Here is a 12668-nt window from a genome sequence, read left to right as displayed (position 1 = left end):
TATATGAACTCTTCAATTTAATAAAAATAATTTATAATTTATCTTGTCTTTTGTATTTTTTGGTCTCCATATAACGCGGTACGAATGATGTGATTTGTACTAAAATYTGWGTTTCTTRTAGCGCTGTTTCCATACAACGCGGTAGCCGGTTTCCATACAACGCGCTACGAATTAGCTTGGTTTGTACGGTTAAATCCCAATTTCTTATAAGGCGGTTTCCATATAAGGCGGAACGCACTTACAGCGTTATAGGAGGTTTGACTGTACATATATCTACAGTAAACAATCTTTCAAAGTATCTACAAAATTTTCCAATTAAATAAATAATTAAAGATGATGTTATTTAATACGCCTAATTCGTCAAACGAGTAAGCTAATTGTTTTACAATTACTAATTAACTGTCAACTTCGTAATATACGAATAACTCGTCATAATATTCGTCGAAAATAAATTAAATTTTCTAATAAAAAAAAAGAAAAAAAAGATCATTACTTTAAATGAAATAACATAATTGTTTAAAAACCATTTACTTGAATTTGATTCGAAAGATCGAAAGTAGCTCGAACGCGATCTTATTTGAAACGGCAAGTCTCTTGAGAGTAAAGATAAGACACGAAACGTCGTTTAGTAGATAGCTAGGTGTCGACCAATTTGCATACAGAAGGAAGACTTCTTTACCTAGGTAACACTGATGTAGAAAAGCTCGTAACATCGGCGCTGCAATCTACTTTTTTTCAAGAAATAGATAAAAAAGGAAGACAAACTATATCGCCGAATTAAATGTCGTACGAAAAAATCTCGAATTTTTTAACGATCGCAAACACCTGTTTTCTTATTAGCTATAAAATTTCCAAATGAAAAATCGATGTATCAAAAAAAAAAAAATGATTACTCTCTTACTAGAGTATAAATTAATTAATATCATTATTAATAACACTTTGAAATGTTATAGAAATGTATGTATAAAACTAATAGATAATTGCATTTTAATTATTATTATTACGTTTTTAAAAGGTAAAGCAATAATCTAATTTAATTATAATTATTATCGTGTAATTATTATTATTATTATTATTGTGTAATCATTCGGATAGTTTTATCGTTCAATCGATCGAGTTAATGACTTTATCAAATTAATTTAGTCGTAAAATTAAAATGTCATATGCAAAGAAACTTCATTAGCAATAATAAAACAGAAAGAAAGTGAGATAGAGTTTAAGAGAATGTTGTTTTGCATGGATATTTTCTTGGAGAATAAATTAAATAAAACGAAATAGATACACACTCTGAAGAAGACTCGATGATTAGTTTCCATGCAAAATGATTACAGAGATCGCAAGAACGCATTACCAGTTGACCCGGTTTCGTTAATCATACTCTCTGGACAATGAGATCGCGTACGAACGACCAAGCATGACCACGTATGTAACACCATTGCAATGTCTACTCTCATTGTTTGTGTCTCCTCTCTGTTTCCTCTTTCTCTTTCTATCTCTTGGCGTATATGCATGTATATACGTAACACGTGTCAATTGGAATGGTTTTGTTATTACCAGTGGTAATGACGAGACGACACTTTGTTCGTGCAGAACAAATAAAACTACAGATGAAAAAGAAAGAAAGAAAGAAAAAAAGATAATGAATACGCGCGAATGATGATAATAATAATAATTAAAATTAAATAGAAAAAGAGTAAATATGTATAAATATTAAAATATATATTATTTTCTATTGTGTTACACGCGAATTTAATTGTGAACAAAAAAAAATAAAATTGGCCTAAATTGCGCAGACACAAATTTAGTAACTTATCAAATTATTTAAATACACAATATGAATCATATGCATATTAATTTTAACAAAATATCATTAACGCATAGAACATTTCAAACACGACGAAGAAATAAAATTAAATTAAATGTTAGACGAGATTTTATCAAATTTGATATTTATTTCTGTAAATTAGCCCAATTATTAATCTATCAATCAAAAACTATATAAAAACATATTATACGAGATTTAAAAAATTTCGTAAACAAATATTAATCCTTATATCCAAACAAATAAATTAATTATTTTAAAAAACAAAAAAAAGAATAAAAAAACACAATCCTCGAGAGTATATAACAGTAAAATTGTAACTACTACCAGGAAAAGAGCGAAAAGCTTGCAGGCAGACGGAATCGAATCAAAACTGGAATGAAACGAGTGAACAAAAAATGAGTCAGAAAGAATAGAACGAGAGAACGATAGAGAGAGAGAGAGAGAGAGAAAAAGAGAGAGAGAGAGAGAGGAATAAAAATGCAACGAAACAAACGAAAAAGGTAGACAATGCATCTCCTTCTCTTCATCCACCACTTCGGAGAGAATAAAATTCCGCTGTCGGTAGTACTGGTGGTACATGCGACGTGGCAAAAAAATGCCGCAGCAGTAAAATGTAAGTTCCGTAACCCTGGTATCTCACTCTCGAAAGAATAAAAAAAAAAACATAAAACAAAAAAAAACGAAGAGTCAGCGAGCGAGAGAGAGAGAGAGAGAGAAAGAAAGCAAGAGAAAAAGGGGGGTAAAGAGAAAGGGAGATGGAAACATTTCCCACGAGATCCTTTGTCTGGTAGACGCACACCGGGCGCCAGAAACATTTTGAAAAGCGCGTTTGTCAAAACAATAGGGCACGCTAACCGAGCCGAGCCTAGCAGAGCAAAGCAGAGCTTTCGTCGCCCTTTTTCCTTCCCTTCCCTTCCCTTCCCTTCCCTTCACTTCACTTCACTTCACTTCACTTCACTTCGTTTCTCTTCTCTTCTCTTCTCTTCTCTATCCTTCTTCTCATCCCTTCACTCTTCTCTACTTCTCTGCTCTGCTCAGCTCTGGTCTGCTCTAGTCTGGTCTCTGGTCTAGTCTGGTCTAGTCTGCTCCTTCCCATCAACAAGCACTCACCTCCGCAACAAACATCCACAGGATAAAACGCGTGTTCCAAGTTCGACTCTGTGTGTGTGTGTGTATGTTTTTTTATATTTTTATTTGTTTTATTTTGTTGCACAGTATCACGATGAAGAAAAAAAAATTTGTAACGTTTACAAGCTTCATGGAGCCTTACGTTAACGAGAAACACACGATGACGATGACGACAACGACAACCCCTTACTCGTAGTATAATATTATATTAAGTGAAAACATGTATTTAAAGCGAGTCAATGTACGTTAACATTGTTATCCTTTACTTTACTTTACTTTCCTTCTTTTTGTATTATGAAAAAAATACCTGATCGCTCGATAAAACTGTAATGATGATGATGATGATGATGATAATAATACGAGGGTGGAAAAAAAAGTCTTAACGACGTGTATAACAGCGAATAAATAAAAATGATAAAGCACGTTTGCTTTGAGATTCATTCTGAACGATAGTAACATGGTGTAGTTTGTTTTTTTATTTTCTTTATGTATTTTAAAGATACACCTCTTTTTTTGTTTATGTTCTTTTTTTTTCTTCATATATATATAGAAAGTTATTTGCTAAAAGTTAATATAATAACTTGTTGAAATGATAAATTATCGAAATGATATTAAAAACCATTGAACAACGTATTACGAAAATGACGCGTTAACCGTTTTTAACGTATAATAAATATTTTTTCATTTTCTTATCGTAGATTTTCAAGAAGACAAATGCGAAACTCGTGAGAAGTGTAATCATACTTCGGTCAGATGCAAGCTATTAATTAATTTTTCGCGAAGGGGCTATTTTATGAAAGACCAAAGAGAACCGCGTGAAAAGTATCTGTCAGAATTAAAGAGAAAAACAAAAGAAATAAATAAATTCGAAAATTAAACAACAACATCATCGACAAGAACAAAAATATTTAAGAACGGCTAATCGAGTTTAAAATGGTAAAACTCTTGGAGCAAGGTTTTAAAGAAAAAAAAAAAAAACAAAGAAAGAGAGAGAAAAAGAGATGGTCGATGTTTCGAACTCAGCTCAAGGCAAGCAATAAGAAGACCGGTGGTGGTCGGCAATGTTCACGAAGCAATAACGCGTCTGTAAACCGTAAGTAATATATTTTATAGTACATAAGGCAATAAAACAATGTGTGCCTCCACACATCTGGCCTTACCGGGATAACCAATCGTCGTCGTCTTGCTGAATCCGCCACGTTTCTCCCAGTTACCACGACCCTTAACTCTCTAACGTATACACGTACATACATATATACACATACATACATACATATCCTCTTATTCTTTACTCTTCGATCGAGTTTACAAGGTCTTATTGAAAAATATCAAATTTATCGAATGATTCGCTGAGAAAACGAGAGAGTTCCAAGTTTTCTCTTCTTTTTACTTCCTTGATCAGATTTAAACACGATCGAAACTGAAAAAAAAGAAAGAAAAAAAAAGATACTTGATATTAATTACACGAATATCCTTCTAAAGATAATTAAACTGAGATCGTTTTGAAATAATATTCGAATTTACGAGTAATCGTACGAGATTACACCCGTCAAACATTATTTCAAATTATCGGTTGGGATTTAGCACGTGAAAGGACCAGAAGCAATACATAGTGTTTTTTTTTTTTTTTTCATTTCCTTTTGGAAGTCTCATTAAAATATGAATCAATTACGCGCGTGCAATAAATAAATAATAAATTCTTTCTTTAAATGTTTATGCAAATTGACTTAAAGTGAGAAATACACGATCGAAATTCAATTACATAGTCGCAAGGATATAAATATAAAAAAAATATATTCTATAGAAGCAAAAAAAAAAAAGATATTCAATGAAATTTATTATATAAAATACATCTGTATCGGGATATCAAGTTTGTAATACGTGTGTCGCGTAAAGAAGGAGAGGGATAGAGGGGAGATGAGCCATGTTTTACGTTGCTCGAGGCATCGAATATATTTCAAAATGAATCGGTTTTACTTCGAATGATAAATTATTTGCACCGTTACATTTTTTTTTTGTTAAAAAATCGTTTCTACCGCTAATTTATTTTCCCCCTTTCTTCTCCTTCTCTCTCTGTTTCTTCCACTTATATTTTTTTTTGTTTTCTATGTTAACTCAACGATGCCTTTATTTTCAAAGCAAAGCATACGAATGACCAAAGGTATCGGCTTCCGGTAAACGGACGTGTAGTAATCGCGAAACATAGAAGAAACGGTGATAAACCGAAGTGAGTTTTGACGTTTTGTGTGTATGTTCTCGCGCGCCCGCGCACTCAGACTAAACACACACATACATACATACATACATACATATGCACGCTTATCGCGAGATCCAGCATTTACTGTCGTGGTTTACGATCCTACGACTCGTACAATTGTTACCCGACGGGTGGACGATCTTCCTTAAAGCAACGCAAAAGTTACTCGTAAAAAAAAAAAGAGGAAAAAAGAAAGAAAGGAAGAAGAAGAAGAAGAAGAAAAAAAAAGAATTGAGAAAAGATACAAGATTGACATTTGCGTGCACGAGGAGTATGCACTCATCTAAGTTTCTCTTCTTCTCTTTCTCTTTATTTTTCTTTCTCTCGCGAATATGTACTTTAAATGTATGAATGTACACACATTAGAAGTAGAATAGTCGTGTTGGTACACCTGCGTACACACGTAATACCATGACACCATCTATTATGTCTACAATCTCTATGAAACAAGAAAGTTCGTTCCAACCACTACCGATTGACAGAACAAAGTGATAGAGCAAGTCTAACGAAACTAGCGAGTCGGTATTTTTGCCAAACCAATTAACGATAATTATACCATTTATATTTGACATATCTACCTTGTAACATAATTAATAATGAATACCTATACTAATGGTTAAATACTATCTTAGTCTAAGATCTAAAAAGAAGAAGAAGTCTTATTGCTTTGCGTAATCCTAATTGATGTTTATTGCTCTTACGTTTCGCTACACTTCTGCCTATTCACGATCAAACGTTCAAAGAGAGATCGTTTCAACTTTCAAATGTGAAAGAAGAAAAAGGAAAAAGGTTTCCTTGGAATTCGAATGCCTCGTTCAGATGATTGCAATACGTTATATTATCTCATATGTTATTTTAAACAATATTGCAAATTTTTAATTTATCTAATGGAAATATTTTATCAATTTGTATATTGACAAATTTATACGGATCTTTTGCAACACACATCGATATCGCAATAATTATTAACTGCGTGCACCATTCGCACATTTTCAAACATGCACCGTGAACTCATCTTGAAAATACGGTACCAATGAAATACCGAAATAATCGTAGCTTCTGCGAAAACGAAGTTCGAGGAATCGGAGCACGGGAAATTATTTCCATCGTCGATATGGCACACGTAAACGTTGATCGTAAAAAAGATGCGGAGTAAAAGATAAAAAGAGAAAAATGAAGAGAAAGATAAGAGAGAAAGAAAGACATGTTAAAATTATGGTACAAGAATACACGATAAAAATATATAGCCGGAACCCGGTGGTGGTGGTGGTAGTGGTGGTGGTGGTGGTACTCGGATTAAAAAGTTCCGAGTGAAACATCGGGTTTGCGTTATTGCGCAACGAGGTAAAAATATCGCTCGATAGTATTCATCCGTTTTCTCTCATTCCTTCATTCCCTCCCTTTATTCGTAATTTAAAAACGTCAAATCCGTAAAAATAAAATCTTGGATCGATGGAGTAACAAAGAGAGAAAAGAGAAGAAAAATAAGAGTAGAAGGAGGAGGAGGAGGAGGTGGTGGGGTAGGAGTAGGATGATGACAAAAAGGAAGATGAAAGCGTATGTTTGAAGAAATGAAAATATGTTTGATATTCAATGCTACGTAAAATATCGTTTTTAACTTGTTACGTTTTGAAAAGAGAACGAGAAAGATAAAGAAAAGATTCGTTGACGTTGACGTCGACGATGATGACGACGATGACGATGATCGTCGTCCTGAGAATCGGACTTCAAAGAGAATTGAAAATTCAGCCAGAGGCATAACATTCGCATCGACCCACTTTCATCCTGGCGGGTTTCGCGACTACGCACCACATCTAGCCAGTGGTCTATAAAATCCGATCGTTTGTGTACACTTCGCTTCGGAAACGTTTCAAGATACGGACAAACAGGATATTTGAAGCAGCCCAGAGTACAATCTTGCCCGTTACGTCAGCCTCTACCATTGGATCGATACGTCTCTATTAATATGGGCTAGAGTTTCGCCGGGAGCTTATTTTCAATTTTCTTCGAAAGGGAGACCTTCCTTTTCTATCTCACTACATTTTTCTTTCTATTTTTCCAATAACGTTAGACTTTACTAATCGTTTTCCGTCCATTACTTTTTTTTTAAACTTTTTGACTCGATCAAATATCGAATCTAAAGATTTATGCAATCAATCGATCTATTATATTGTATTATAAGATTAATCTATTTAAAGGATGGATTAACTTTGATTACTTTTCTATACGATCATTTAACTTTTATCTAATGCTTATTATTAATTAGATTTTTCTTTTGTGTTCACGGTTCGTATATCAAAAATTAATATTTTTTAAGTATAATATCATTTAATGTTTTAATGTTTATTAGACATACAAAATTTATTGTATTACTTTGATTGAATGTGAGTTACGTTAAAGTTTTGATTAGTCGTGAAATTGTAGTATCTATCCTTACACCAAAATAAAAAAGATATTGTTGTTAATTTTGTAAATGATTCGTCTAAAATTTGATATTCTAAACATTTAAGTTATATTAAACAAAATTATTGAGAAACATTGTTGTGAAGGATTAAATACATCAAATATACGATATAATACCTTCGAGTACAATTCAATATAATAAAACTTTTGTATCCATTTACATACATAAATCTGCATGCATACATAAATACTTACATGCTTTAGTACTCATTTGTTCAATAACAAAGGTAGGACATAACAACGAGGAGTAGACGATGATGTCCAACAAAAGTACAGCCGCGTTTGACATTTCAGGCAAGCGAGAATCGCGTAACGGCCATTTCCAATGCACAGTATTCCGATAAATTGGATTCCACTGTATTAAGGGAGAGGCGTGTATATATCTGGCTTCCCGATTTGCAATCCGCGTTTCCACTTTTAAGCACCGTCGAGAGAACATGCAATTACTCAACGAGTATACTCCATGAGAACATATCGATATGTTCCAGCCGAATACAGCCCTGCGCAAAAGTGAAATGTTCAGAGAATAATAGTCAATACCATGAAAAGAGAAAACGATGACCAACGTTCGCACATTTTTTTTTCTTCCCTACGTTAACAAATAAACCCCAAATATAAATAAAGAAAAAGCAATAACAATTTATACCGAATAAAATATATCAACATCAAACTTGGAATAATTATATATATATTCCCGACATAAATAATTCTCCTTTATTACATTACAATTTTTCTTATAAAATATATTATACTTCTATATTTAAATCGAATAATTTTATTATTAAAAAAAAAAAAAATATTTCACAGTACGTACATAATATATATATATCAAAGAATTATCTTCCCATAAATATAAAGAAAAATAATCACTTATGTAATATGAATATAAAAAATAAAAAAATATTAATACGTTGAATATGATTCGAAAAATAATCGAATCAATTTTCTACGATAATTTTGAAAAAAAAGAAAAAGAAAGAAAAAAACTACGTCTATCGAAAGCTCGAGAAGTACGTTAAAGCACGTGAAATGTGGGTAGGTGCTTTTTAAAAAAAGCTCGGATAAGATTTAGAGGCGCGCATTTACGAGCAGGCGGTCACGATAAAACGTCGATAGGAGCTTTTATCGATGACAGTACGCGTGAAATATACGATCACCGTTTTCATCGTACGTACGATTACGGTGAAATCACGACGTCGCCTTTGGAGAAAGCTGCAGACTCTGTACCGTCGTGTTTATGGGCTGCCCACAAACGCACACAGCTGGTTGCGTATTTACTGTATATAAGCATTCATTCTCTCTCTCTTTCTCTCTTTCTCTCTTTCTCTCTTTCTCTCTCTCTCTCTCTCTGTTAAGAAAGTTACGAAGAATGATCTCCAGAAGTTTGTGCGAAGTTTGTGCACGTATGGGGCTTCTTCTCCATCTGCATTGTCATTTTTACGACTAATAAATTCATCGGTTTCTCGCCAATTCCTTTAATGAGCTTATATTTCTGTGGACGCCCGTAGAAACGTTCCCAGTTTTTTACTTCGACCTTCTTCCTTGGTATACGCTCGTAAAAATGAACTTGTGTTACCGCAATAATAACAACCCTTTTTGATTTTTGAAGGTTGAGAAAGGAAAGCAAATGAATGATCCAAGCAAACTCGTTCGCTCACGACATTTCGAGACTTTAACTTTTATTTTTTCTCTTTAAATTTGTAATAATAAAGGTCTCCAGTTAAATGTCTCACTTCGTTTACTTTTCTCCCTATTTTCTTTTCTCCTACTTCCTTCCTTTCTCCTCTTCGTTTATTTAATTTATTTTTATTACCCTACAATATTTGTCGTGTATTATCAGTCGTGTATAACACGCAACGATGTTGAATCACCGATTGAAATATTTATTTGTTAGATTGATTATACGATACTCCTGAGTTAATGCCCTAATTTATAATCTTTGTAGAAGATTATTTGCACGGTTAATTGGATTAAGTTATTATACAGAGAGATACTACACTAATTTTGAGTAATCTAAAACTGAATCAATTTAATTTGAATGATTTTATAATTTAAAAAAAAAAATATAACAAAATTTATTCTTATATCTTTTCTTGTGTTCTTTGAAAGAATACTCATTTATAACTTATTTAATAATAAATAGCATAATTAAATATTACTTGAAATTTTCTTTACTTTATATGCTTAAAAATAACGTAATAATTGTTCTATTATACAAGTTGTTGATTTTTTTCTTCTACTTTTTTTGCAAATTAAAAATTACTATATCCGTACCATGTTCGACTAATTATTTTCTCATTTGGAAACTTGGTAGATATTTACATAAATTGGCCTAATTATAATTCTCTTTGAAAATCTCACCATCGTCCTATATTCATGTCTAACAAATCTATTCCTACAGCTTTCATAAGTTTCATGCATAATTTCGAATAATTTACATTTACCTAGCATTGATTAAAATGAAGATAAAATCTAGATTCTATGTTAAAATAAATTTTGCTCAAATTCGAGTTTGAAAGAATGCGAAATAACGCACGTGATATAATTGTTTTCTTGTCATTGAAGCGATATGCAATTAAGGTAATAACTGTCACACCTAACCGAGATAAAATAAGTGTAACAAACGTATACTATCTATCTATATACAAAATAACGAAATAAAATGTCAAATATCTTCTGACATTTCGTTGACATTGGTTTAAAAAATAAAGTGCAATTGCACCTGACAGGTGAATCGGTGTATACGCACAAAGAAAAGGTGATAAGAAGTTAGAACCTATTATACTATAAAATCCTTTTTAAGTAACCCGTTCAAGTTTCATGAATCACTATCTGTTTAATAATCCTAAAATATATTTAAGTGTAAAAAACAATTTCAAAATATTATATCAAAACAAAATATCGATTGTTTTAAATTGACAGCTCGAAATACAATTATACGTAGTACATTGTCTAACGATAAAAAAACTCGAGAGAAATCAGATGCGTTATCACTTTTAATATCACCGTTTCCCATCTGATAAAATCGTCAATAAAAAAAAAAAATAAACAATAAATTCGATATTCGTCTAAAAAAAAAGATATCTCCAAAATCGTCACGTTATTCAACACAAATTTATACAATCGTTCGAAGATGAATATCTAAAAGGATTCTATATAGTAATAATAATAATAATAATAATAATAATAATGATGATAATAATAATAATAAATCAGATTCTCGCGAGGAAAAACGTGCCGTAGAAAGATCCGATTAATTTCCGTTCCATTTCGAATGGAATATTTAAAAAGGATTAGTTATTCCTAAGATGATCCATGACGAGAATGACAAGGATGACAAGAAAAACTCAGTGGTGCTGTTCGTCGAGTTCGAAGAGTTTTATGAAGAAGGGGGTGAGCTGGGTGAGGAGGGGTGAAATGAAAAGAGACGTAGACGCAGTCAGATATTTCCACAAATCGAATGAACGTGAGCCAAATGAAGCGATATTGAAAGGCGATATCGTCGATTCGCCCGACCGTTGCACAAATTCAATAACGAGCCTTGGAAAAGAGAGCTACGAGGCTGAGGGAGGAAAAAGAGATAAAGAGGAAGAGAAATAGGAAGAGGAAAAGGAGTAAGAGAATGAGAGAGAAAGAGAAATAAATGACTCTGGAAACAGGGACGAATATGCTGGAAAATAAAGCTTTTCACGGATTTCCTCTCGACGAAATTGGCTCTTTTGTGCACAGCTCGTATTTACGCTCGTGCACCACTTGTGTTTCGTATGAGGTAACTTTACTCTATGAAAGGATCGTTAAGACGTCATACGATAATAACGATGTTTCTTCCGCAACAATAACCTAATGTTCAATACTAAATTTGTTATGAAAGAAAAACAAATCATTTCAAGTACATTGAATTAAGTATAACGACTTAATGAAGATTACATGTCGCGATTCGTAAATATATTCATGAAAATGTATTATTATTTTATTATTATTATTAATATTAAACTGTATTATAGTCTACTACCGGCCGGATGTTTGAGTACACCTACTGCATTGGGATTGCATACTTATGTACGAGCATAGTACACACCCATTTTTTTCCTCAAGATCAATAAGAAAACTTTCTAAAGTAATTGAAACAATTTGTAAATAGGGAAAAATTGCAAAAATTACTTTTAATTACAGGTGTATCCTAAACATTTGATACAGAAAACAACAAAATTATTTGAAAAATTTTCTACGTCTATCTCGTCGTAAGTAAAAATAAAATTATGCGATCTAAATGTTAATTTGTTCCTAAATCTTTTGTACAATAAACTCTTTTTATCAGTATCACAACCGATTTACGAACAATCCTATAGATCAATAAAAAGCCATCATATTGATAGACACAAAAGAATATGAATTGACAACTAAAATTCTTAAACGTATGATTATATTATATAATCAACAATATACGAAAGAGATCGTTTATTTCGCTGTTCGATATAATCAAAAATATCTGAGTTTATCTTTGGCTCGAATCTGAACAAGAATAATACTTATAAGAGAGAGAGAGAGAGACAGACAGAGAAAGACAAATAAAAATGAAAGATAAATTCTGGGAGGAGTTGCTTTTCACCGTTCGCGAACCAAAAAGTTACATTTACAAACGTACACAGACTCGATTACACCTACGATTACTCGTAGATCTCGATATTGAATCTCCTTCGTCGTCCTTTCGTTTATTCTCTACCTTGCTGCTCTGTTATATTCGCATAGTCCTGCGTGTCATTGAACTGTAATATATATGTTTGAGATTTCGTTGGTAGTATACCTATAACGAAACGCATACCTATAAACGTATTGTCTCAATGTGCGTGTATACGAGGAGGTAGGATAGAACAGCAAATCCGTCTGTAAAGCTTTACAGATCGGTATAGTATCACGTATATATATACATACATACATAGATATAAGTTTATATGTGCGAATGTGTATATATATATATATATATATATATATATA

At 32.4% G+C, this 12668-nt stretch overlaps 2 protein-coding genes across 5 annotated transcripts in view; both read right to left on the bottom strand.

The window, feature by feature from the left end:
* Positions 1-12668, bottom strand: part of LOC106785915 (nuclear receptor coactivator 6-like) — a 237998-nt gene that overhangs the window by 178313 nt on the left and 47017 nt on the right. The gene's annotated exons all lie outside the window — the stretch shown is intronic.
* Positions 1-12668, bottom strand: part of LOC106785916 — a 114379-nt gene that overhangs the window by 84779 nt on the left and 16932 nt on the right. The window contains exon 3 of the mRNA XM_014746746.1: positions 7869-8173. Within this exon, the coding sequence (XP_014602232.1) occupies positions 7869-8173 (305 nt within the window). The remainder of the gene's footprint in view (positions 1-7868; positions 8174-12668) is intronic.

This window comes from Polistes canadensis, unplaced genomic scaffold, assembly GCF_001313835.1.
Source record: "Polistes canadensis isolate GaletaPanama2010 unplaced genomic scaffold, ASM131383v1 scaffold_59, whole genome shotgun sequence".
Lineage (NCBI taxonomy): Eukaryota > Metazoa > Arthropoda > Insecta > Hymenoptera > Vespidae > Polistes > Polistes canadensis.
This window is presented reverse-complemented; position numbering and strand designations above follow the sequence as displayed.